General features: G+C 51.3%; 1 protein-coding gene across 4 annotated transcripts in view; it reads right to left on the bottom strand.

Annotated features, from left to right (window-relative positions):
- The window catches only part of Rin3 (Ras and Rab interactor 3), a 111770-nt gene that overhangs the window by 1649 nt on the left and 83859 nt on the right, over positions 1 to 26262 (bottom strand). For 2 of the 4 annotated variants that reach the window (XM_050151445.1, XM_050151443.1), the window contains exons 6-9: positions 19877 to 21358; positions 16227 to 16535; positions 6186 to 6317; positions 1429 to 1592 (exon numbers count right to left, since the gene is read on the bottom strand). In XM_050151445.1, coding sequence (XP_050007402.1) covers positions 1429 to 1592; positions 6186 to 6317; positions 16227 to 16535; positions 19877 to 21358 — 2087 coding nt within the window. Of the gene's footprint in view, positions 1 to 1428; positions 1593 to 6185; positions 6318 to 16226; positions 16536 to 19876; positions 21359 to 26262 lie in introns of those variants that run through there. The other 2 variants (XM_050151447.1, XM_050151446.1) reach the window with 2 other exon arrangements.

Raw genomic sequence — 26262 nt, 5'->3', positions numbered from 1 at the left:
TCCCTTGTCACTCCCAGTCCAATCATTCATTCTGTACTTGCCCACGGGAGGGCGGTCCCAACTGCAAGGTAGCAAGACCCACACACTGCCCCCAAGTCAATGTGAAACAGTGTGTGTGTGTCTGCCCTACTGTGGATGGAGTGGCAATATCAGTCACAACCATGAAAACACCAATGACCATGTTATAGGGAGGTCTGCACTTACAGGGTGCCAGGGTCTTCTGTCCCTTCCAGAGGGGAAAGGTGGGACAGATGTCTGTTGGGAGTGAGAGTGGGTCTATTGGGTTGGCACTGGCTCATGCTAATAGACATCAGCGCGGGGCAGCCCTTCTAATTCTGAGTTCAGCAATGCAAGTTGAAATTGTCGGGAGTGTTTACACCATGGGAAGTGGCAGAAGCTGAGACCAGAACCTTCTTTTTCTCTCCCCGTTAGTTCTAAGAAGCTGTTGATTCAAGAAGGGAGTAGAGATGCTGGTTTGGCAGCTCAGAACGTGGATGGGGGTCAGAACTCATTCCGTTCAGTTAGCCGACATGACTAGGAAATGGAGTTTCTGAGGGAGCTTGAGACCACACAGCAAGTCTGGGTAACCATTACCCCTGAATGATTAACCTAGGACTTTCTAGGATAGAGGCTTATTTATGTTCTCTTTCGCTAAACTAAAGAGGATGGATGGATAGGCTCAACTCTTAGTTCAAAGCTAGGTCCAGAATTTAGGCCTCCTGCCTCTCAGAGGACTGGACTCCATTTTCTATGCGTAGTCTACACAACCATCAATAGTTCTGGAGGGTTGTCTGGCCGCCTGGTCCAACTCCTTCCACTTTCTATGCATGGCAGCCCTGCTGTGTCCCAGGTTCTGGGTTATGTAAGTTTGAGACACATGAACCGTGGGCATTGTCCTCCCCAACATGAGAGCTTCATACAGAGAATTAACAACATGGCACAATGGGTGCTGTAATGGGGACGTGATGGCAGGCAGTGCAGGGCAGAGGACTGGTGTGTGTGTGTGTGTGTATGTACTTGGGGGGGGCTGTCAGGGGAGTTCCTCAGAGGAGGGCTGTTGGAGATACTGGACAACCTACTGATAGAGAAGAGATACACAGCAGCCTGGGTGGATGCTGGGTCACAGGGAGCTGATCTGGGCTGTTCAGGGACAAGTGGGCGACTAGATTTGATGCAGCCTGGGGTTTGTGGAATGACTGTTCCTCCCATGCCACTTTGCCCACTGGGTTATAACACCTGCCTGGTGGCATTTCTATGCCCATCCAGGATCTGTAGCTGTGGGCAGATTTACAGCCTTGGATTCTTCTGTGGGAGGCCCACCGCTCACCCTCAGGGTAAGTAAGGCTGTCAGGCCAAAGCAGCCAAACACAGAGCACAGGTGGCATCTCTACAGTCCGGGGCCCCAATCACCATGGTCCCCAGCATTACCTGCACAGAGGAGCGGGAGGCCCTGGCCTTGTTGAGCGTGCGCCTACGTTCCCAGCGATGGATGGAGTCCTGCACCTCCACGCTCAGTTGCCTAGTCACTGTGATCTTGTCATAGTTCTTGATGTGCTCCAGGGCCCCGTAGGTGGTGGTCAGGTAGTAGGAACCTGCGGGATCAAGGATACAGGCTGAGCTAGGAGGTCTGGATCCCCCCACACTTGGAGGAAGCTGCTCCCAGCTTCCGACATGCCCCTCCTGCTATAGCCACCAGGGGGCATCCACACTCCACAACCTGGAGGCTTCACGCAACTGTAGTGCACTGGGCAGCCTTACCAGTTGGTACTTTACAGTATAGACTAGCTCACATTTTTTCCTTAGCCCCTTTCAAGAAGGAATCATTTGGAAAATATACATTTATTTCATATATAACATATATATAATTAACATAATGTGTAATAATTATATATTAAGTAATTATATATAAACATATAATGTAGAACAACTATATATTAAGTAATTATACATTTAATATATGATTGTTACACATAACACATATTATTTACAATATAAAACAAAAGATTATATAAATCTTATTATATTATTACATAATATATATTTAATATAACACATATATAAAACATATATTACTACTTAGCCCTGGCCTGAAATTCATGGTTGGGACCAGGCTAGAGTGAACTCATAGAGATCATTCAGCGTTTGCCTTCTGAGTGCTGAGATTAAAGGTATAGTTTACCATACCTGGCTGAGGATATTTATTCAGTGTGACTATATCAAGTAGAAGACAAAGAGACCTGGCAACTCCTCCAAGTCTGTCATCCAAACTCAATATTTTTAAAATAATATTTTAAAATAAGTTTTTAAATTTAAAATAAAATTTTAAGTGTTTTAAAATATATAGGATGCATAAGAAACTGAGAGACAGAGATGCTTCAGGTGGGGAAAGAAAGCAGTGGGAGGCAACTCTCTCATTGTATCATATACATGCTTTAAAATATGTACATGTGTTATGTATTATCCATGAATACATTATCTACATATGTATAAGTATTATCTATGAATATATTATCTACATATGTATTTTATTATCCATGTATATATATTCATGTGTTATATGTGTATTGTATTATCCATGAATATATTTTCTACATTATCTATTGTGTATATATATTATCTATTATATAAATAATTTTCAAAGATGTACAGGAAATTTTTTTTCACTGCATGAAGTTTTTAAGGATTAAAATAGTAAGATTATTGATGCTAGGCATCCATAATCCCAGTACCCAGGCAGAAGCAGGTGGATCTTTGAATTGGATACTAATTGGTCTACTAGCAAGTTCAAGGGCAGCCAGACCTACAAAGTGAGATACGGTCCATTTAAAAAATGCTATTACGTTTAAAACTTTATTTTGTGTACACATGTGTACATATATTTGTGGGCACCCTCATGTGGAGGCCAGAGGGTCACTTACAGAAATCAGCTCTCTCCTTCCACCACAATGAGCTGTGGGAATTGAACTGGGGTCCCCAGGCTTGGTGGCAACTGCCTTTACCCACTGAGTCACCCACCGAAATATTGGCCCATTTAAATTTTTATCTAAAAATATCCTTAATCTCTAAAGTTTCCTCTAGTTGAGGTTTTAAGGTATTTCAAGCTGTACAAACCACATGCTTTCTCTATGCAGCCTTGACTGTCCTAGAATTTGCTCTGTAGACCAGGCTGGTCTCAAACTCAGAGTGCTGACATTAAAGGTGTAGGCCACCACTGCCGGGCTAGAATTTTAAGTTCAAAGGCGATATTCTGCAGATGTTTATCTGCTCATCAGCTTGTTAGGAGCTGAGAACTGTGTGGCGATCTTTTGCTTTAAAGGTAAGAAGCTGAATCCCCAGAAAGAAAGGCTGACATGGCCAAGATGACACAGTACACCACCCACCACCCCTCTCCCTCTCGCAGCCTGCTCTCTTCTGGGCCCTAGACACACCCCCAACACTCCCCAGACTGCTGTTCCTAGCTATTAAGGCCAGGACAATGATTTTGGACATAAGGCTGATTCTGCCAGTGACCCACCCCAATCCATCTTCCAACCCTAACTTTGCTGTTACCCGAGGAAGTGGCCCTGACCTGAAAATGCTCACTTTCCCAGACTCCTTAGGCTCAGTTGTGCAGGCACAGCCCTGGGTCCTTCCCCTGTGGCACGGAGAGCAGGGCAAGGTTTAGTAGCATGCTCGGCTTCTGAGTCCCAGGGAAGAGTGGGGCACCCTGAAGCAGCCACTGGCTTCTCAATGTGTAAGGCATTGGGCTCAGCCATGCTTAGGTAATACAGTTATATGAGCTCAGATAATAGTTCTGGGGACTTCTGGTCTTCTCAGAGGTAGAAGGGAGGAACTCCAAGCCCTGTTGGGGCTCTCTTGCCCTGTTAAACCCTACACATCCTTCTAGCTATTTTTGGTAGCCTATGTAGTACCTGCTATGAGCACTAGGTGGCAGGCGATACCAATGTGAATTTTGTAGACGTTTCCTGGACAGTATGTGGTGGACTAATTGGAAATCCCCATTGGTGAGATTAACTGTGCACAGGCAGCTGTCAGCAGGCCTGGGGAGGGTGTATCGGCTAAAAGATCCATGAAGACACTTGTGGGAGAGGTTTGGCTTCTCGGTTGGTTCCAGCTAGGCAATTCCTCTGATATGGGGTTGGGGTAAGGAGTGAATATAAGAAGAGGGTCCCACCAGCTCTTCCAGCTCCTCACAGGAACCCCCTGATCCCTCCTACTACAAATGCCTGCTGCAAAGACCATGGGACCCAGCTACCAGAGCTGTGCTAAATCACAGCATACTGCAGGCTGGAGGGGTCAGGAGAACAGATAGGAGATACAGATACAGTGTTTCCACAGGCAGGGGGTGAGCCAGCACAGGCACCTGCACAGTGCCCCAAAAGGACCCCTTCCCCTGGTATCCAGGACTTTCATGGCTGTGGTCTCAGGGTGGGTGTCACTCTTTCATCTGGCTAGAGATCCTTGCCAACTTCCTCAATCTCTGAGTGCTTTCACAGGGCATGGAAACCAGAGAGGAAGCCTCGAGGAGATGGGGGTCGTAAGTGTGGGTGCAGAGCGAGGGGCTTGCTCATTCTCATGAGGCTCCCATCTCTGCACGGCAGCCCCATGGCTGGCATGGGTGGCTCAATGAGGCCAGCTTGGTAGAGGGATAGATGGATATGTGGGGGATGGGTAGATAGATGACAAGTATGTATGTGTGGATTGATGAATGGGTAGGTAAATTTATGGATGGATGGACAGGTGAATAGATAAACGGATGGGTGGATGGATGGGTTGGTAAATGGATGGAGGATGGAGAGATGGATAGATAGGTATCTAATGAAGGCATGGATGAGTAGATGGATGGATGGATGGATGGATGGATGGACATGTGGATGGACAGATGAATGGTGGCAGGTGGAAGGGTGGGCGGATATACGGATGTACTGATGGTGGGTGGAAGGATGGACGGATATACGGATGTACTGATGGTGGGTGGAAGGGTGGACGGATATACAGATGGACTGATGGACTGAAAAACATTACTTTTTCTGAATTCCTGGACTTCCCAGGAAATAAATTTCTCCGATGACAGGCAACACTTAACTAAAGAGGAAGAAACGCAAGCCCCGGGTGTCACAGCCACAGCCCGAAGCTACACATGACAGCAAAGCTCTCAGTTTTCCCTGGCCTGCCAGCTGTGAAGACCTCAATGAAGCTCTTAGGTGGCTTTCTGCCTCCAGAGGTGGGCAGATGCAAACCCATGCAAAGGCGGTCAGCCTCTCTCAAGAACCACAAAGCCCAGAGGGGACACTTGTGCCTGGGAGGCTAGTTCCATTCTTCAAGGGTGGAAGCCCAGAGGTTGTGTCATGGTCCCTCAGAGCCTGTAGCGGGGCTGCTGTGTCTCAAGGGATTCTTAGGGAGGGGTGGCTGAGGTCCTAGCCTGAGGAAGTGGTGGGTAGGACAGGGAAGGGAAACCGAGGGATGGGGCAGCAAATCATACCCCTCCTTCATTCAGCCAGGGAGTAGAAAACCCTTAACCTCTCAGCAACTTCCTCCTACAGACAGAAGTCCTGGCCAGGGTTGGATAAACAAGGGGCTGAGTCCCAGGGGCCACTCTATCTAAGACCTGATTTCTACCAGTCACATGACACCTTCTGCCACTTTAGTCTCTCGTTATACCACCAACTTTGTTGTGCCCTCCAGGAAGAATGCCAACCCCCCTCTTTTTCATTTGTTTATTTTTTGAATCGGGGTCTCACTATGTAGCCTTGGTTGGCCTAGAACTTAACTACGGAGACCATGTTGGCCTTGAACTCACAGAGATCCACTTACTACTGCTGCCTGAATACTGGAATTAAAGGTGTGCACCATTATGACCAGCTCCTTCCTCTTCTTTATCTGCTGGCTCCCACTCGCCCTCCAATGTTCAGTCCAGGTACCACCTCCTCTAGAAGCCCTCCGTGACTGCGCTGTCTGATTGCCTGCTCCCAGTCTCTGAACTTCCTACCATCCCAGTTTTGTCAAGCTATGGTGACAATTTCTGTCTTTTTGATCAACAAGCTATTTAGGCAGGGCCTGTGTGCACGTCCCTCAACCTTAACCTGAATCCGGCCCTACGGAAGAAGCCCTTGTTGGGGGCCGACCGGCTTGGGAGCGGGTGACGGGCCTGAGACGGCGGTGGGTGTGGGGTGACCCTGACTCACCCTCCCCCAGCTGCAGGGCGGGGTCCATGAGCTCCATCATGTACTCCACGTTGAGGAGCATCTCAGTGAGGTTGCTGCGGGCCAGGACGTACATGAGGACAGGCAGGAAGTCGTCGGCCCCGTAGGGCTTCCCTGCAAGGAGAGGGTGAAAGCTGTGAGTGCCAAGTGCCTGTGAACCAATCAGGGACGGGGGGGGGGGGGGGGGGGGGGGGGGGGGGGGGGGGGGGGGGGGGGGGGGGCGGGGGGGGGGGGGGGGGGGGGGGGGGGAGAGCACCCTGGAAGAGCCAGGTTTCCATATTCTCATGGCTCAACAGCGAGGACCCTAACAGTTCCTAGGGTCAGCCCCCTGAGGTTTGTGACTCAGTACAGGGCGTCAAGAAGGAACTGAGAAAACTCTGGGCTGGGGCAACAAAACTCTGGTTTCTTGCTCGTTCCTCATTCTTCTCCTACGGCTATCCCCGGCTGCTTGCTGGTCATTAAGTTCTCATTGCACATCATAGGCCCCGCTAATGTGGCATAGGCTTCTTCAGGGAAAATTCTTCCCCATTTGCAAAGACTGAGATCCAACCCTGTGCCCAAGAGCTACCTCTGCCTGAGATCCACCATGATGCCTGAGATCCATCATTAGCCCTAAGACCCACCTCTACCTGAGAGCCACTCCTGTCTAAGATCTAGCACCATCTGAGATCCACCCCTGCACCTGAGACCCACCACTGCCCCGGGGTCCACTGCTGAGATCTACTCCCACCCAGGGTGGTGTCTGAGATCCATCCCTTGAGAACATCACCATACTTGAGATTCATTCCTGCACCAAGATCTATTACTGCCCGAGATCAATCACGACCGCTGTGTCTGAGATCCACCACTACCAGTGGTCCAAACTGAGCCCCATTGGTGGAAAGATGCTTCACGACAGACTTTCCAAGGGAAAGGCAGAAACAGAAACGGGCCTGCAGGGCTAGCCTATTTCCATAATGTAACCATTTCCACGGTGACCAAGTTCAAACTGCACACCTGAACACGAAGATGGGAGGAGATGCGTAAGTAGCTCCCCCCAGCTTGTGCCAGCTGCCTCCAGGGCACCAACAGGTCCAGCCTCGTGAAGGGTAGGGCAATGCTCAGAGCTGGGAGCCTGTGCTTGGCTGTGCTGGTCACTGTTGGGGCACTGTGTTGGTCTCTGTGTGTGTGTGTGTGTGTGGTGTAGGCAAGGAGCATATACATGGGCACTGAGGCCTGATGTCTGCTTAAGGACCAGCACAAGCATAGGAGGAACACATCGGCCAGCTCCTAGCTGACTCTTCCAGCTGTACAACAAGGGCAGGCAGTACGCCCTGGGGCGATGGGTGTAGCTGTGAAATGATTCCCCTGTGATCTGAACACCTGGCTTGCGTGGATCAGAGCTCACGCCCTGCCAAGGTCAGCCTGTGGTTCCTGGTTTTAGCTTCTGTCTTTCCCAGTTCCATCTGTTCACCATCTGCAGGCACACGATGAGCTAATCACACTGCCAAGAGGTGGCAGAGACTTTCTTGGGCTGGGGAACTTTTAGAGAGAGTGAACTCTTTCTCTTCTCTCTGTCCTGAACTCACTCTGTATACCAGGCTGGTTTTGAACTTGCAGAGATCTGCCTGCCTCTGTCTCCTGAGAGCTGGGATTAAAGGCGTGGGCCACCACCTCCGAGCTGAGAGTAAACACCTGCTCAGGCAAATAAGCCAAAGAGTGCTCACCTGGGTACCCTGCAGACTAGGATAGGTAATAAGGAAGACCCTAGCTCAGTCGCTCTAGCTCTGCAAGATTAGACCTCTCCCGAGGCTGCGACAAGCCTCCGTGAACACTGGAGGACAATAATCAACTCAGTCTGTTACTCAGGAGTGTGGTGTGCGTCAAATGAGAAGCTGACGTTAAGTATAGTCATCTGGGGGCATTATCTCTTAGAAAGGTAGCATACAGCACCAGGTAGGCATATTATTGTTTTCCTAGGCCACACATACACTCTCATTCCCAGCTATTCAACCGAGTCTCTGTTACCAAAGTGGCTGCAGACACCGTGCCAATATACTGATACAGCCTCAACAGAAGCACACACAGAGAACCAGGGGCCAGCCAGATCGGGGGTAACTGTGGCCTCCAGAGCGCTGAGCTAGTGGGAAGGATTCAGCAGTGTGTCACCTTCTCTCTCAGCTCACTCCCGGTTTTGCTGAGTGGGCTTTTCCTGAAAGCAGGTAGCTGATGCAACAGCCCTGGGGCAGCTCGGGGCTCATGACTAAATTGTTTGGACCTTTGTCCTCAGACATCACTGTGGCTTCTAATACCTTTCTTTCTCTTGGAAGTCATCCCTGAAGACCCCCACCACTAGGGCTGATGCCCTTAAACATGGGCTTCTGGGTCCTGTCGTGAAATACTGGGGAAATTAACATCACGTGAGAACAAAGGGTCGTTTTCCTGGAGCATCGGGTCCAGATAACAGACACCTGGACACCTCGGGCCTTCACCCCACTTCATCTGCTCCAGTAGCCCATGCTGGCTTCAGCCGGTGGGGTTGGTGTTTCTGTTAACTTGTTCAAAGCTGGAGGCAGAGGCACAGCAGAGCAGGGCATTCCTCGAGTCTCCTGCCTGCCCAGCTCTCTGGCATCAGTGTCAGCCTCCGCATGCCAGGGCTTTATCTGGCTCGGGGATAAGGACTGTGCTGGTTAGCTTTAAATGTCAACTTGCCACAACCAGTGGTTCTCACCTTTCCTAACACCGCGACCCTTTAATACAGTTCTCCATGTTGTGGTGACCCCCTTCCCCCACCATGGAATGATTTTTTATTGCTACTTCATAATGAATTTTGCTACTGTTATGAATCGTAATATAAATATCTGTGTTTTCTGATGGGTTTAGGCGACCCCTGTGAAAGGGACATTCCACTCCAAAGGGGGTTGAGACCCACAGACTCTCTGGAAAGAGAGTAGGGCTGAGCAATTATCTGGATCTGGACGGCCCCTGGGTATGTCTGCGGGGAAACTGTCTGAAGGGTCAACTAATGTAGGAAGACCCACCTTCGAGGTGGGTGGCACCATTTCATGGGCTGGGCCCTAGAACTGTCTGGGAGAGAGATCTAGCCGAGCACGGGATTCTCGCGTTGGTTCTCTCTGCTCTTGGCCCTGGATGTGAGGCTTTCAGTTGCTGTCTGCCTTGGTATCACTGCCCTGCAACAGTGAACGGTAACCCAAACAGGAGCTATGAGATGAAGTAAACCCCTCCTCCCCTGGTTCAGATCAGCAAACACCTGGATACCCAGAGCCTCACCCCACTTTCTATGCCTTCCTGGCCCATGGTGGACGGCCACTCCAGATGGCAATGCTTGGGACCTTTGAAAGCCATATCGGCATGAGGAGTCTCAACAATAAACATGGTGACTTCAGTCAGTAGAATTCAGTGTCCCCTCCACACGCAGGCAATGTCATAGGCCCCTACGTCCGCATTAAGAATCCTCTTCCCAGCCAGTTCTCCAGCTACTGTCCCTGCCTGAGCCATCAGTGGATTCTTGGGTCATGTGGCCTTTGTCAGGAGTTAGATGATGAGGGAAGTTGGTTTTCATTATCAAGCTATTGGCTTTACACCCCACCCTCTGGGCCTATGAATCCAGCCCTTGGTCAAAGCCAACTGCAGCTTCTAAAGAGTCAAACCCATCTTCACTACTAAAGACATGGAGGACAGTCCTTGCACCTTCCAAGCCCTTTCTGTGCTTTCTACATCCATCCATCCATCCATCCATCCACCTATCCCTCTATCTGTCTGTCTGTCTATCTATCTTGTACTTTGTTTTTATTCCATGTTCACATATATGTCTGTGTGAGGGCAGTTGTGAGCTGCCATGTGGGTGCTGGGAATTGAACCCAGGTCCTCTGGAAGAGAAGCCAGTGCTCTTAACCACTGAGCCATCTCTCCAGCCCCCGTCTTTTGCATGTATATTGGTTAGAATCTTCAATTGGGTACCCTTTTGCCGTCCTCCCCTCTCTGAGGGTGCTTTGGTCATTCTTCCCACTCTAGGAATGGATTCCCTTGCCTATCTCTGATGATTCAGAGGTATCAAGGTTTTTTTTTTTTTTGATCAGACATACAGAATATAAATCTAAAAGCCTAACAGCTCTTGCCATTTTTCGCAAAGTCTGCAGAAACCCCATAGCTCCCAGGTATGACAGATGCCAAGTTTATTCAAAGTCATTGTCTCTTTAACTTCCCAGCCTGCCTGACCCAGGACCCTCAAAGTTGTGCTCCCTTGCCATCCCCAGAGCTGGCGCTTGCGCAAAATGACCAGCTGGCGCAGTGATTACAGGATAAGTCTGGCACGATGTGGCTCCAGGGATGCATTCTGGCCAGGTCTAGACTGGTGTGACAGCAGCTATCTTTCAGGAAAGGATGGCATGACCAGTTACGTCTGGCTCCTGTCACTCGGAGAGTAGCCCTCTTCTTGCTGGCTCAACTGTTCCCACCCACAGTCAAGCTGTCGTATTTCTATTTAAATGGGACCTACAGGCTGGGCATGAGCTTCTCTTCCCTGTGTGGTGACGGCAGGAGAGGCAGGTGGTGGGCTTCTTCCTCAGAGAGGAGGGCCCGAGGCCCAGGGTGGGTAGAGGGCTAGGTGGTCGAAGGCCCTAAGTGGCCCACAGTCTAGGTATCCTGAAGCCTAGGAGCTCAGAGGTCTAGGGGTCAGAAGTCTGGGGAGCCTGAGGTCCAGGAGCAGTGCTTGGGCAGGTGTGGTGGGGTTCTTCTGAACACAGGGTAGAGATGAGCTCAACACAGGCTATAGCTGTGGCCGAAGGGCTCCCAGGCCTTCAGCACAGGGATGCTGGTGTGTGGATAACACTTTAGTCATAAGGCTACAGCCTCACACCTGACAGCATGAGCTTCTGGGAACAGGGAAGGGAACGGAGTGGGGCAGGGAATGGAGGGATGGAGGAGGAGCCTAGTCTTGAAATTGACCAGTGTCAAGTCTGAAGAGAATCTGAGTCACTTGAGATGCAGCTAAGAAAGTATCACCCCCATGTTAACTGTGATCATATTAGCTGTCAGCTCCATAGAATCTACAAACACCTGGGAGGTGGACCTCTGGGTCAGTCAGTCACAGGACCTGCTCACATTAGATGAGGTGAATCATCTTTACTTGGGTGAGACCCGGGCCTTGTAGGCTGCAGAAGGTAAGCTGAGCACTAGCCAGCATTTATTGCTCTTTTTTGACTGTGGAATCAAATGTGACCAGCTGCTTCAAGCTCCCGCTCCCATGACTTCTCAGCCAAGATGGGCCTTGAACTCTAAGTTTATTGTATTTATTTTTTAAAATTTATTTATTCTCTATACAGTGTTCTGTTTGCATATATATCTGCAAGCCAGAAGAGGGCATCAGATTTCATTAAAGATGACTGTGAACCACCATGTGGTTGCTGGGAATTGAACTCGGGTCCTCTGGAAGAGAGCAGCCAGTGCTCTTAACCTCGGAGCCATCTCCCAGCCCGAACTCTAAGTTTGAAAGACCCCATTTTCTCTTCTGCTGCTTTGGTTGGAGAATTTGCTCGAAGCAGCGAGAAAGTAACTGAGTCAGCAACTGTGAGGAAAGTGTGACAAACACTGCGGCTTAGGTAAAAATGATGCAGAAAGGAAACCTGCATTCTCAGATGCCAGCCTCGGGGCTGCAGGGATGCGCAGCAGGTAAGAGTGCACGCTGCTCTTGCTGGGGGCCGGAGTTTGCCATGTCAGGCAGCTCACAAGTGGCTGTAACTCCAGCTCCAGGAGGCCCATCGTCTCTCTGTTAGAGCATCTATACTCATATGGACATATTCAGCACAAGATACACACACATACACATGATTAAGATAATAAAAGTAAATAATCAGTGTAGACAAAGAAAAGAGAGGCCCTTGAAATGTAACACATTAGAGAAAACTGACAGTAGCAGTTTTTAGATGTTAATTCCTAAGCCTTTTTGAGCTCCCGAGGACCTTCAGAGGTAGGTGACAACCTGCGACCCAGTTAGAGATGCTGTGTCTGCAGAAGCTTACACAGGGACACACCCACAGCTGTCATGAGAGGTCTGCAGCCTCTGGCACTCCCAGAGTCTGTAACATAGACTCAGGATAGCACCGACTGGGCAAGGGTCCAGAGAGATAACCTATGTGATTTGAGAGAAACTGTGTGTGTTTGGGAGGAGAAAGCACTTGACAATTTCTGGGATAAAAACACACAAGGGTACCTGGGCATCCTTGTTTCAGTGAGCCATTTCCGTTGAAAGATCTTAAGTTTGAAATCAGTTTCAAATGGCAGGTTAAAAATGTCCTGGGGTGTCACCCAGCATTCATGGCAAAAGCTGAGCATGGTGTGTGTGTGTACGCGTGCATGCATGTGTGTACACGCATATGTGTGTGTGAGCATGTGTGTGCACACATGCATGTGTGCGTGTGCGGGCGTGTGTGTGTGTGTGTGTGTAACAAGTAGATGAATCCCTGAAGTACACTGGTGGGTCAAGTCAAACTGAATTGATGAGCTTTCGATTCAGTGAGATACTGTCTCAAAAAGAAGAAAAAGCAGGAAGTAATTGAGAAAAGAAGACAACTCTACAAATGCACATGCAGGGGACAGACAGACAGACAGACAGACAGACACACACACACACACACACACACACACACGCACATTCCAAGGAATTACATTTCAGACAAAACCCATGCAGAATACCACGTATGAAACTGGTGTGGGGCTGTTGGAGGTGGGGCCAGTCTGAGTGCAGGTGTCTGTGTCCCACCTTGGTAAGTCCCCAGATGCTTCACAGAAGGTTGGCATCTACAATGTGGTTCTGAGATAGGAGAATAGAATAGGGAAGGAGGGTTCAGAGGCATCAAGACTGACATGTCAAGAAGCCAATGGCAGAGGAAGGATGGAAACCCCTCTCTCACTTGGGGTGATAAAGGAGAAAAGCCCAGCGATCTTTGAGTGCCGGAGAAGGTGCTGCTATGTAAGTGGCCTGTGAAGGACAGGGATGCTCAGAGCCTGGGGCCTGGAGCCTCGGACTCTTCCTAGCTCTCTGGCCTATTCCCATCCTTGGATTCTTGACAGTACCCTTTTCTTAACTGTCTCTGTTTCTATTATTACCTACGTATCCTGGTTCAATTCTTTGTTTCAGCATATACGAACCCGGAAGTCTCAGTGGGTGTCTCCTGATCTCTGATCCATGCCTATAATACCCAACCTTCTCATTCCCAGGCACATGGTGGACAGACAGTGGCCTCTGCATCAGAACAAGCATACTTGGGACCACACAGCCTAAGAATGGGGAAACAGGTTGAGTGGTAGGTAACTCCACAGCCCCTGGCTAACCCGACAGCTTCTGGGTACAGCACCCACATGGTGCCCACACAGAGGTCCCATAGGTTTACCATACAAAATTAGGGCATGGACGTGGGAATTCAAACACAGAACCATGTGGGTGGGTGAGCTGCTTCTTCCCAAGTGAAGATGCTGAGGGTCTGAGTGGGGCAGCCCAAGATGGAGTTACAGCAACTGGGCTCCCATTTCAGGGCTTAGCCTTGGTGGATGGGAACTCAGTGTCCCTTGATGAGATGCCCACTGGTTTCTAGTCCCAGTCTAGACCTTGGCCTGAGCCTCATGGCTCAGAACCTCTGGCCTGGGCTGCCCGTCATCTCATGTCTCACTGGCTCTGTCCTGCATTCTTTCTACTGTATCTGGCTGGCCCCCTTCTACTGTGATATCTTCTTCATCCTGCTTTCATCAAAGCTGGCTAGTCTCCTCCTGCTCTTAGGACAAGCTTTGAGTTACTGAATTCATAGTTAAGCAAAGCTGGTGTCTGAATGTCTGTCCCTGTGTCTGGCTTTGTAAAAGAATTTCAGGAAGCCATGGCCTTCAGGGAACTGGGGCTCAGAGAATGAAATGGCAGAGTCCTCAGTTTTGACTTCACCCCAGTCCTGGAAAGCCTGGGGGAAATTATCCCTCAGTTATAAATAGCCACAGGCCAGACAGGCAGTTAGCAAGTGTGAACATCCGGCGGTGCACTAGCCACAGTCCACCTGAGCCCCAGAGCCTACACCTGTCTACACAGGAGGAAACTGAGGCTGGTGCCTGCATTACCTGGACCATCATGCAACTAGAGGCACCAGGGCTCAGATGCCCAGATAGACATTTAGGTTCCTTTGCATGCCCCTTGCCCTCTCTTTCTGACTTGACCCAGCACACTGCTTCCCCCACACTCAAGCAGGATGCCCCAGGCCTTGCCCCTGTTGTCACAGAAGAGAAAGTGTGTGACATCCCTAGCTTGTTTCATCAGCCACGAGGGGGCCCTGACCTTCAGCTTCCCACTGCTGCCATCAGGCGTGCTGGGTACCTTCTCTGGGTCCTGGGCCTCTGGGGCTGACTGTGCAGGCTCAGAATCCTGGAAGCTGCCCACTGTTGCTGCCCTTTTCAGGCAGGATTCAACTGTAGCCCCAGCCTAGGCCTGTTTCATGGTCTGCAGAACTGCACAAGACCCCCAGCCTCCAAAGGACAAACTCGTCCCTTTGCTCCTCACCACATGTCTCCATGGCAACACAGCCATCACATAGCTTCATCCCCGTGTGGTGTTTGCCCTCCAGGACCTCAATTTGCTCTCTCTCAGTTGCAGGACACATATTGGCCCTACACAAAAGAGGGCTTCCAACCTGGAGCTGCAGCCTCTGCCAGGCTCAGAAGGGAAACTGGCTAGGGTGAGGGGACCTCGTTCCATGCCCCAGTGCCACGCCAACAACCGCTTTGCCAGGTGGCTCATTCCTAAGGAACATGCAGAGGAAGAGGGGTCTCTCGACTAGCCCCAGGTATGGCACCTGCTGGTACTAGGCACCAGGGTCAAATGTCACAGCTTGTTTCTAACATCAGCGAGTGGCTAAGTGTGGCTCCGACCCCCTAGAATCTAGCTTCTCTTCCCATGAGGAAGCTGGGCTGGCTCAAAGAGATAAGTGTCCCATTTTAGGTCCTACAAGTGGGAAGGGCAATCGGAACCCAAGTCTAGGAGGTCACAACTGTGGCGTGATACACTCTTCCTACCGTCGTCTGCCAAGGCCCATGTACAACTAACTACACAGGAGGCCATCAGCAAGAGGGCATCCAGCTAAAGGTCTGGGAGTGGGATGAACTCCAGCCAGCATTTTATTACCCATGGAGCATGGGTTCTGTTTCCCGTGTACCTAGAGGAGTGCTGTGGTAAACTGGCTACAAAAGGGCCTGGTCACGCTACTCCTTTCTCTCTTCCCTTCCTCTCTGGACTCCCTACAATGTGATATTGATAGGTCAGAGTGCCATGCCATCATGATGCCAGGTCTTACTATGCTGGACTCCATCTGGCCACAGGTATACGCCTAGGACGACATATTGGAGGATGAAGATATTACGGTCTGAGGTCCACCCAGAGAGCCTACATCCAGGTACTACCTGTGTGTAGATGGGCCTGGTCATCTTCCATCGGCAGCTCCCAGTGACTTCAGTGAGTCTAGACCAGCTTCTCTTTGGGACAGGGAGTTACTAGCATAGCTGGACCGGTCTCCTCTAAGTTCACACAAGCTAAAGAGCCAAGAAGGCCACCTTTTGGAAGTGCACATTGCAGATGCGATTGGCTGAGACGAAATCACAGTGGAGTAGGGCTGCCCTGAGCCACCGTGTCCTGTGTCCTCCTAAGAGGGGAATGTGGACATGGAACACATCGGGGAGTACTGAGTGAAGACTGTTGGGTTTTCAGACTGGAGTGAGGCTGGATCATATCCTACCCAGTGCCTAGAGCGAGCACAGCCCTGCCCCTTTGATAGTGAACTTCTACCCTCCAGCGCTGAGGCACAGCGGTTCTGGGTTTGAGTCACGTTTCAGTACACAGGGTGCCTTCTCTTGATGTGCATGGGCACAGGTATGACCAGCTTTTCCCCTGTCTTGTGGGCAGCAGGACGCACCGGTTCCTCCTTGCACCGTCACCAGGGAATGCTTCCTATTCCAGTCCTGCCCTAGTCTGTGGGAGGGGCCCAGCCTGCCTACCTGGGTTGCCGAGGGCCATGGAGTCGTAGATGAGCTTGCAGGTCTTCAGCAAGATGGAGATCTTCTTCCCGGGCGAGTAGGCCTTGTGCATGCTGCTCAGCTTCTGCAGGATCTTCTCCATGACAGCCACCTCAGGCACGCTGGTGGTCACGCCCAGGTCGGTGGTGGTGGTGGCCAGGATCACCAGCTGGTTCTCCTTGAGCTGCTGCAGTGAGCCGTCCCGGCTGTGGATCTCCAGCAGGCTGGAGTTGATGGCGTCCTTCAGGGGCTTCAGGACGCACTTGTACAAGGCTGACTCCACAATGGCCTCTGGGTGGGGAGGTGAGAGTGCGAAGGTGAGGAAAGCAGCTGCGGAGGCCCTGCCACCTGGCTCTGCTGCCTGGCAACACAGCCCTTCCATCCCTGGTTCTTACCTAGCTCTGATACGCAAGATAGAGAGACACACTGCAGAGGCACTGGCACCAGAACCTCCCATGCTTAATATTCTGGTCTCTCCACTGCAGTGGTTTCCCCAGAGCCAGGAACAGAGCCAGCCCAGAAGCACAAACTTCAGAAGGCTCTGGGCATACTGCAGCTGTGCAGTGGACAACCTGGGCAGCTGTGTACTAAGGGTTTGGGTGCCCAGTAAAATTATTCTTTGTCTGTTTTGGTTTTTCAAGACAGGGTCTCTCTTTATAGCCCTGGCTGTCCCGAATTCATTGTTGACCAGGCTGGCGTCAAACTCACAGAGATGTGCCTGTCTTTGCTTCCTGAGTGCTGGAGATTAAAGTTGTGTGCCACCACTGCCTGGCTTGGTAGAATTATCCTTTTAAAATAATTTATTTTTATTTTATGTGCACTGATGTTTTGTCTGCATGTAAGTCTGTGTGAAGGTGCCAGATCCCCTGGAACTGGAGTTACAGGCAGCTGTACGCTGCCACGTGGGTGCTGGGAATTGAATCGGCTCCTCTGGAAGAGCAGTCAGTGCTCTTCACTGCTGAGCCATCTCTCCAGCTCAAGGTAGGTTTATTTCTTCATGCCTCTTGCCCTTCTCAAGTCCAGGTGACTTGTCTCGTCACTCACTCCTGCTTTCCTGCCCGCACTGCTCCTCCAGACTGCCAGGCCTGCCTCTGTCCCTGGGCTTCTGCATCTCACGTTCCCCTCGCTACACAGCTATTCTCACGGCTTGCCCTTCGCCATACGGCTATCACTGGAGTCAAGCTGCAGTCTTGATCCACCTGTGCGATGGGAGTTAAGTGAGCTTGGCTCTTACTAGGTTAACTGAGGTGGAGGGAAGATACACCCCAAATGTGGGCAGCGCCTTCCATTCTGGGCTTGGGTCTTAGGATGAATAAGAAGGAGAAAATGGCTGGACGTCAGCATTCATCACTTTTGGCTTCCTGACTGTAGATGCAGGGTAACCAGATGCCTCCTGCAGCCACGACTTCCCCATCACAAAGGACTGCACCCTCAAACACTTCCTTCCTCCAGTTGCTTTCGTCAGACATTTTGTTACAGCAACGGATGGGTAACTAATACAACTGGCCCCACCCCAATCCAGAACCAGGATAGCTCTGGATCACCTCTCCCTCTTCATAGCTCTCCTCCTTGCCTCAGGATCCATCCCTTCCAGGCCAACCTTAGCCTGACTTTCACAGCCTAGCATGAGTGGCCATATCATCCTCCTGCGCATCTCACCTTTGCCCTGAAGAAGCTCCTCCCATCATCCTCTCTATTGCCTGACTCCTCCCACTTCTCCTCTGTTCTGGCGTGCATGGCTGACCACAGCTGCCTCTGGGCTGCCTTGTTTGACCTGTCCATGTCCTTCCATGTTCTTCTGTGCCCTTTTGCAGTCTCCTGTTCTGCACACCACCTGTGATCTTCCTGGGCACGGTCTAATTTATAGTCTTGTAGCTGTTTGTGTGTGACTGGGTTCCAGACATATGTCACCAGCCCACATTCTTCCTGACTCTAGACTCAGCCTCAGTAGCCTCCACTTGCCCCCTTCTGGATGTCCAGTGAGGTGGAAGGCCATCTCTCTGACACGGAATCCCTGGTTTCTCAGGATTTGGGCCTGAGGACTTGTAGCTGTGGTCTCCCGGGAATGCGCACACTGGCCCTTAGCTATTCAGAGTCCATATGAGGCCAGTCAGACCTTTGCCCACTTCCATGGACTAGATCTGTGCCCAGGGTGCCTGTCTCACCTATCTGTTCCCAGTACATCTTGTCATGACAGAAGTTCTGCTTGTCTTGAGTCTCTCTGCTCCTCCACAGCTCAAGGACCAGAGCCATGTTGGGCACACGAGGCCCTGGCACTCCTGACTCAAACCTGCCACAGCCTGGTTCCTTCCAGAAATGCTAAACCTTGGAGGCCATGATGCTGTGACCTACCTCTCCCAGGGCCTTTAAACTTCACTTCCTGCCTGTTTGACACTTAGGTCATCTTCCTCCATGGCTTCCTGACTTTCTTGCAGATTACCTGACACTTGTCACAAGAAGAGCTCCCTGAGTCTAGGAGGGACTTTGTGATCAGCCTGCTGCCATTATTTTCCAGTTTAACAGATGAGGAGCTGGAGGCATAGGGCTCTGTCAAACTACTTATATAACTCACTTCCTCCCCACACGAGCTCTGTGGGGTAATGCCTGGGTCTCGGGGACATGGTAACTGTTAGTGGAAAAAGTCAGGGGTTGTGTGGGTGGCCTTCTGATGTACCACCCTGAGCATCCTGCCAGGTGTGCCCTTTAATCTTAGTGGGGTGCACACATAGCTACAGCCTCCCGAGGACACAACGCCATAGACTTCAACATACCACCCACCACCTTACTCCTGTGCCCTAATACTGTGGCCTGGTGACTGTATCAGTCCTCTGGAGCCAGCGATCGAAGCCCAGCCTCCTCCAGGGAAGGCGGTGCTTAACAGTCTCTTTTCCTAGGACCTCTCACTATGAATCGTCATCCTGCAATATCAAAGCATCTTTGAGACGGGGTTTCTCTGTGGCTTTGGAGCCTGTCCTGGAACTAGCTCTTGTAGACCAGGCTGGTCTCGAACTCACAGAGATCCGCCTGCCTCTGCCTCCTGAGTGTTGGGATTAAAGGTGCAGGACCACAAGGAGGAGGTCGGTGCCTGCAGGGGCAGTAACGGTTATCAGGTAATCCCCAAATCTCTCAATACAGTTTTTTCGTTTTGATTTGTTTTGCTTTTTGAGAGCACTATATAGCCGAGAATGGCTCTGATCCCGCCATCCTCCTGCCTCCACTTTTAGTGCTGGGACTACAGGTAGATGCTGTCATATCCAGCTCTTGCAGTGTGGTCTGCCTGAGGATTTTCAGTACATACACAGCTGTGGACATGCCACAGGGAAACCGATCACCAAGAATCCTAATTGCAGAGAGGTTTGAAGGTTACTGGGTTAGAGGCTGGTGAGGGAGTGGAGGGTTGTTGGTGGTGGGTTGCCTGATAGGAGTGGTCAGGAAAGTGGGCTGCTGCCTGGAGTTGGCTCCCTAGAAGTGGAGCCTGAGAGGGATTTGGGCCCAGCAGATATGTGGGGCAGCGGGAGAGGAAGAAAAACGAGGCCATTAGGCAAGCAGCTCCAGAGGCTGTTCTGTGCCCAGGGCTGCCTGAGGGTCCTGATGCACCGCCCTCCCTCCCACCCTCCCAAGCTGGCACTGACCGAGTTCCTCCTCCGAGTGCAGGTTGGGCTCTACCAGGGCTTTGAGTTCGGTGCTCTGTAGCAGGTAGCTTTTGAGCTGGGTCATCATGGTGCGGATCTCCTGCAACATCTCGGTGCTGGATGCCTGGCGGGCCATCATCTCCAGGCTGTACACCTTGTAGTCCTGCACGAGGCTACCAAAGTAGGAGCCCTTGTCCTGCGCCAGCTCCACCACCTTCTTATACAGCTTGCGGTCGCTGGAGAGGAAGGCGTGGAAAACGCTGGCGAAGTTGACGAAGCTGAGGCGGTGGCGGGCCTTGTCCAGGATCATCGAGGGCTTCTTCTTCACGTTGGGGCTGCTGAACTCCAGCTCCTCCTCCGCACTGCTGGTGGAGTAGGAGTCTTGGTCGGTGGCGGAGGAGGCAGGCACACCCAGGCTGTCTGAGAGTGAGGCCAGAGAGCCCTTGAACTCTGGAGAGCTGGCCTGGGTATGGGGGTGCTGCATCCCGGCTTGCGGGGCTGGACTCAAGCCTTCCCAAGGTGCACCAGGTGCTGGTTTCTCAGAGGATGCCTCTCGTATGGGGTGCTCAGCTCTCTCCAAGGGACTGAGAAGGGTGGAGGCCAACTGTCGAGAGACCCGCTTCTTCCTGGGTGGCGGAATAGGGGGTTGTTTGGCCTTCCCAGGAGGCACTGGTATATTGTCAGCATGGCTGGCTTTGGTCTCTGTTTCCTGGCCTTGCTCTGTGGTCCTTGAAGGCCTGTCCCCAAGACTGCTCACGGTGCCTTTGGGAGGTAGGCTGAGAGAGGCTGTCCTGGAAATACTTGGGTGGTCCCTGTCTGTGGCAGTCCCCACATTCTGGCTATCCAGAGACACCCTTTCAGAGATGCGCCGTCTGGGAGGAGCTGCTGGAAGAGCCTTCTTCAGGGGCAGTGGAGGGGGAGGAGCTGGCTGCAAGGGGCTGGGAGCTGTTCCAGGCTTCATCTCTTCTTCCCCAAAGGGGCCCAGGCCTACAGCTGGAGGTGGGAGACTCTCACAGGCTGTCATGGGTGGTTGGTTTGGGTGACCTGGGGGGCCGGGCGCATGGGGTGCAAGAGGAGAGGTGGGTGTTAGTGGGGAGTTGGGCAAAGGACCAGCAGGTGCAGGGGGCACAGGAGGCACAGGAGGCCAGACAGGACCTGCTGGAGGAAGGCTGGGTACCGGCGGTGGAGGTGGGGGACGGCGTGGGGACCCCTTAGAGGTGGGTGAGGTAGCATCCGAGGTGGCAGGCACAGGGCGTGGAGGGCAGCTGACAGGTGGCGGATCAGTCGGTAGGGTGCAGTCCTCGATGAAAATGGGATTCACAAACCACAGGCGGTCATTTCCCACAGACAGCTCGATTTCACAGGAACAGTTTGTGTAATGGGTCGTGGGCCGGATGCTGGAGGCTGCAGGGGCCCCAGGGGCTGGGCCTCTGAGGGGCTCGACAGGACCTCTTGGAGGGTTCAGCGAGGAGTCCCAGAAGCCTGAGGGAAAGAAGAGCAGAGGCAGTCAGTCCTCCTAGCCGTGGGGGAGGGGCCCTTGCTTTTGTGTAGGTTTGTTTTCCCTTCTTGGACTCTGAAACTTCTCCCACCACTTCCTGCCTGGAGGGGAAGTCCCCTGTGTACCCACCAGCAGAGGGTGGAGGAGAGCTGGGAGGCGACATGAGAAGCCCAGCTTCAGTTCTGTGCCCATGTGAGAGTTTGCCACGGAGAACTATGATTCGGGTGGGATTGACCGTGGCCTTGGGCATGTGGGAGGAGGGCATGATGGGGACAGAGGGAACAAAGTTGTGCCCTGCAGCTCTCCAGCTGGGTACCCTGGGCAGATTGTGTCTTAGGCCTTGTTCTAGCTGACTCTCCAATGGGTGTCTCAGCAGTAACACTACAGGGTGCTGGGAGGGAACCCTATGGTAGGCAGGGGCTAGAACTCATTGCCACTGCAGCTGGCACACACAGGAAAAGGGAACCAGAGAATTATGGGTGATAGAATTGGACCTATAGCTGTCCACTATAGGCTGCTGTCTGTGACTTGGGAGGGTCTCGACACTGAGGAGCTAGACTATGGGACAAGTGAGGACACAGCTCCTACCTTTGAGCAAGCCCTGTCCTGCTGGCTATTCACCAACCAGTCTTCATAGCCTCATTGTGACTAAAGCCACCAAGGCAAGGCCTGGCTTGAAAGAGCTTGGCCTCTGGGTACCACATACCAGCAAACACTCAGGGATGCTCAGAGCCTCCCAAAAGATACAGGGTTCTGACTTCTGGAGAATAGGCTACCCTGAACTCATGAGAGTTGCTCTTTTTGGAGAGAAGCATGGGACCCAGGTCCTGCTCAATGTGTTCATTTTAAGTTCATTTAAGGAAGAGCCTGAGCCATGCTGCGCAGGACTCTTGGGAGAATGGTGCACATGGCTTCTTAGTAAGATGCCTATGTGAAGGAGTGCTAACGGTGTCACCAAGGAACGAGGGCTGCAGTTATACAGGGACTGTATTGATGAGCCCTAAGCACAGGCTTTGTCCCCACTTTACAGATGAAGGCAGTGGCGCAACTAAAATGTTTTCACCGAGGTCACAGAGTGCTGGAGGTTGAACCGGTCAAACTAACCCATTGCCTCCTTCTGAGGAACTTGCACCACTTTCCACATCGGTTGCTCTGCCTATCAGTGGGTGGCCGGTGGCTCTTGCCCCAGCTAGAGATGTGCTAAGAACATAGCAGCACCTTTGTTTTGTTTTCTGGTATTGGGGATTGAATCCAGGGCCTCCTACATGCTAGGCAAGTGCTCTACCACTGAGGTATATCCCTAGCCCTTAGTTTTTTTTTTTTTGAGACAGGGTTTCTCAGTGTGACCTTGGCTATACTGGAACTCGCTTTGTAGACCAGGCTGGCCTTAAACTTCCAGAGATCCGCCTGTCTCTGCCTCCCAAGCGCTGGGATTAATGGGGTGCTCCACCACGCCTGGCTTAACGTTTTCAAAATTTGAGAAAGGGTTTCACTAAGGTACCCTCTTGAGGAAGAGACCTGGTCAGTCGTCCTCATCAACTTAGACCATGAAACCCAATACAGACAAGTTCAACAGAACCACCATACATGGGCTGCCCATGCCTGCTTCAGCACTGCCAGGGCATACACTTCATTCATCTTAATTTGCCCAGGTTGTCCGCGAACATTCAATCTTCCTGCCTTGGCTTCCAGAGCAGCTGGGATGACAGGCCTGCACCACCAGGCATGGCCACAACAGGTTCTTGACGTGAAAGGAGAAGTCAGAACATGGCAGGGGCGTGCAGATCCAGCTCTATTGATGACATGTTCAAAGACCTTGGTGGCCTGAGGCTGTATGCCCATCAGTGTGAGCAGGGTCCAACCCCATGATAGAATGCAAGCTGTGATCTACCCAACCGTGGGCACCAAAGAAGCATGCTACTCACCATGGAGCTCGGCTCTAGAAAGACTCTGTAGCACCTGGCAGCCAGCCCAGAATACCCAGCTGTCACCACAATAACAAGATGACGGCCTTTCATGTGACTTTCTATAACATGCAAAGCTCCCTCCCTGTACATCGTAGCCACAGAGTAAGATGTGACCAGGCTAGGTTTTTTTTTTTTTTTTTTTTTTTTTTTTTTTTTTTTACATAACCTGAGGGCCACTCTTCATGATGGCCAGGCTGTCTCTTAGCTTTCCAGGACAGCACCCAACCTCTGAGTAACCAACTCTGGGTACCCAGAACACACATATGCTTGCTTTCTGTGGAGTAATCATTGAAAACACTGTACCCAAGTCTCTAGGAGCCCAGTAGAGCGGTCCAGTCCCCTTGAAGTCTTGCTAGCAAGGAGCCTCAGGCAGCCGGGAAGGTGAACTATTCAGTAGTCCCAGGAAGCTGAGCTCAGTTCCCTCTATGCTCATGTCACACTCCCGTAAGACATGTGGACAAAGGACAAAATCATGGGGTAGCTGATGTCCGGAACTCCCAATGCCCGGGTACGCTCTCACATCATTGCTTGCCTAGGACACTCAAGGCCTGGGAGATCTGCCCCCATATGTCTTTTCTAGAATTGTCTACTGGGTCTTCACTCCATCTTCCATTCACGTCTTCCTGGACAAATGTGCTGCCCTACCCTTGAGTTTTAGTGGGTACTGTTCCCTCTGCTTAGAATGAGTTCCCTCCCTCTCTGCCAGGTGCCAGGTTCTTGCTAATCTTCTAAGACTGGCCTTCTAAGTCTTAGGAGACTGATGTGTGCAGGGTGCCTGTGTCCCTCAGTCGTGCTGGGTACTCTGATGGCAGGGACCAGCATCAGACTGCCATTCCATGCTTTTGTCTGAGCGCGCCATCACACTCTGGGTTTTAGAAGGCAGCACTGGGGCCTCTTCCATTTGTGCATCTCCAGCCTCCAGGATGATGCTCCAGTGAGCAGGGGGCAGGAGTGAACTAGCTTAGTCAAAGCAGAGCAGCGTTCTAGGGTAGGGGACACCGGCCAGTCTCACTTCACAGCTAGGTGGGGACAAGCTGAGGAATGGGAGGATGAGGAGATGAGTCAGTGCGAGAGGAGGGAAAAAGAAAGCTCCAGGTGGGGAAGGACTGTCAGCCAGCTTATCACTGGACTGCAGAACTGGTCCCTAAGCAGGGACAGAATAAAAGAACACAGCTCCACATCTTGATAGCATCTCACAAGTGTGGAGCAGGCATTGGAGGCTCCCCTGAGGTCCAGGGCTCAGGCTGCTGCTTTCCTGCCTCCAGGACAATGAACAGGGCACAGGCTCTTCAAGGCAACACTACTTCCAGGGGAAGGTGATGCTGGGCACTGTGGGGCCACATATCAGGGCCTGCAACTGTGTAAGGGAAGCAATGGGGCGGTCAGTTCAGGGCTTTATGCTTAAAACAAAACAAAAAAAGGAAGTTGAAAAATTTTTCTGCAGCTTGCAAAGAGCCAAGGCTGGGGAAGCAGAATTTTGTGCCATGCAATCCCAGCAGTTGGCAGGGACTGGCGGCACCATGCCAAGTCTTGGCTCAGCCGCCCAAGTTCCGGTAAAGAAGGGCCTGTCCCTTTGACTGAGGTGTAGGGCCATATATCATCCAGGCCCATATACATTGTATGACAGCTAGACTTCCAGGCCATCGTTTGCACCTGGCCTCACAGAAGGCCGCTACAGACAAAGGGTCAGCAGGATATGCCAATGCGGTTCTGCTCCTTCTTTGTAATCTGGAGGATGCCTGGGATAGAGTCGTGAATTCGGCCTACGGGACAGAGCTGGCATACAGAGCAGGAAGATGGGGAGACGTGACAAAATGGGCATAGAATAGGTGTGGATGTGACCTCAGATAGTTGCCTAGTTACCTAGGAAACAGAATGCTAATGAATTCCCCCCTCAGTTTATGTTTTGGTATAAAAGCTGTTTGGAGAATAAACGTGGGTGGATTTTCAGGATGTGAATTTAGGACTTCATGAAGGTCACTGAAAACTCCCTCCCAATATAGTCATGTAAGTTATATCTTTAATCCCATACCTCCCCTCTGGTCCAGAGAAATAATTTATGGTCCGGGCTGGCACTGGACCCCGACACTGAGGCAGCCATTTTGCTGGTACCAAGGCTTTCTGAACCTGGGTAGGGGGCGTGTCTTGCCAGCTTCAATCCCTGCAGTGCTTGGTAGACCTGTGATGTGCCAGGTGCTGGATTGTGGTACCTGAGGGCAAAGTAATGATTCCCATACCATGAAAATAGTTGGGAAGCTCTGGGAACTTAGGGAATACATATCTTTGTAACATCCAAAGACGGGCTGTTGGACTCTCGCTCAAACTCCAGTGTTTCTCTTGGTGTGTATGTGGGCACCTGCAGGTACATGTGTGTGCACGTGGAAGCTGGAAGTCAACCTTGGAGTGAGACCACCCTGCATTTCGAGGGCCCGGAACTCACCAATGACCTAGTCTGGCTAGCTAGCCAGGACCCTACCTGCTTTCATCTCCGCCGTGGTGGGATTACAAATCAAGCCGCCACGCCCATTTTTTAAATGTGGATTTTAGAGCTCAACTCGGGTCCTCATGTTTACACGGCAAGCGCTTTAGTGATTGAGCTTATCAATGTATCTGTGTCCCCATTCCCCCGATCGCAAACTTTTAACAAATCTTTATTAACTAGGAAATATTCTCACTGTATGTTGTAAAGGAAAAAAAAAAAAAAACAAGGCACACACACACTCGGAAGAGCTACACAGTGTGTGACTTTCCCATCTTTAAACCACTAGTATCTACACGCCTCAGGCATGTTGAAGATCCACGACACGGAATCATTTTCCCTCTTGCATTTAGAATTAGCTGCAAGCAGCGCAGTCTCACGTTAGTTTTGTGGCCCCTGCTGCACCCAGGATGACATTCTACAGAGCCTGTATAGTTGAACG

The sequence above is a fragment of the Alexandromys fortis genome, unplaced genomic scaffold (genome assembly GCF_014885135.2).
Source record: "Alexandromys fortis isolate MF-2015 unplaced genomic scaffold, M_Fortis_MF-2015_v1.1 scaffold_63, whole genome shotgun sequence".
Taxonomy (NCBI): domain Eukaryota; kingdom Metazoa; phylum Chordata; class Mammalia; order Rodentia; family Cricetidae; genus Alexandromys; species Alexandromys fortis.
Note: the sequence above shows the minus strand (reverse complement) of the source record. Positions and strands in the feature narration are given on the sequence as shown.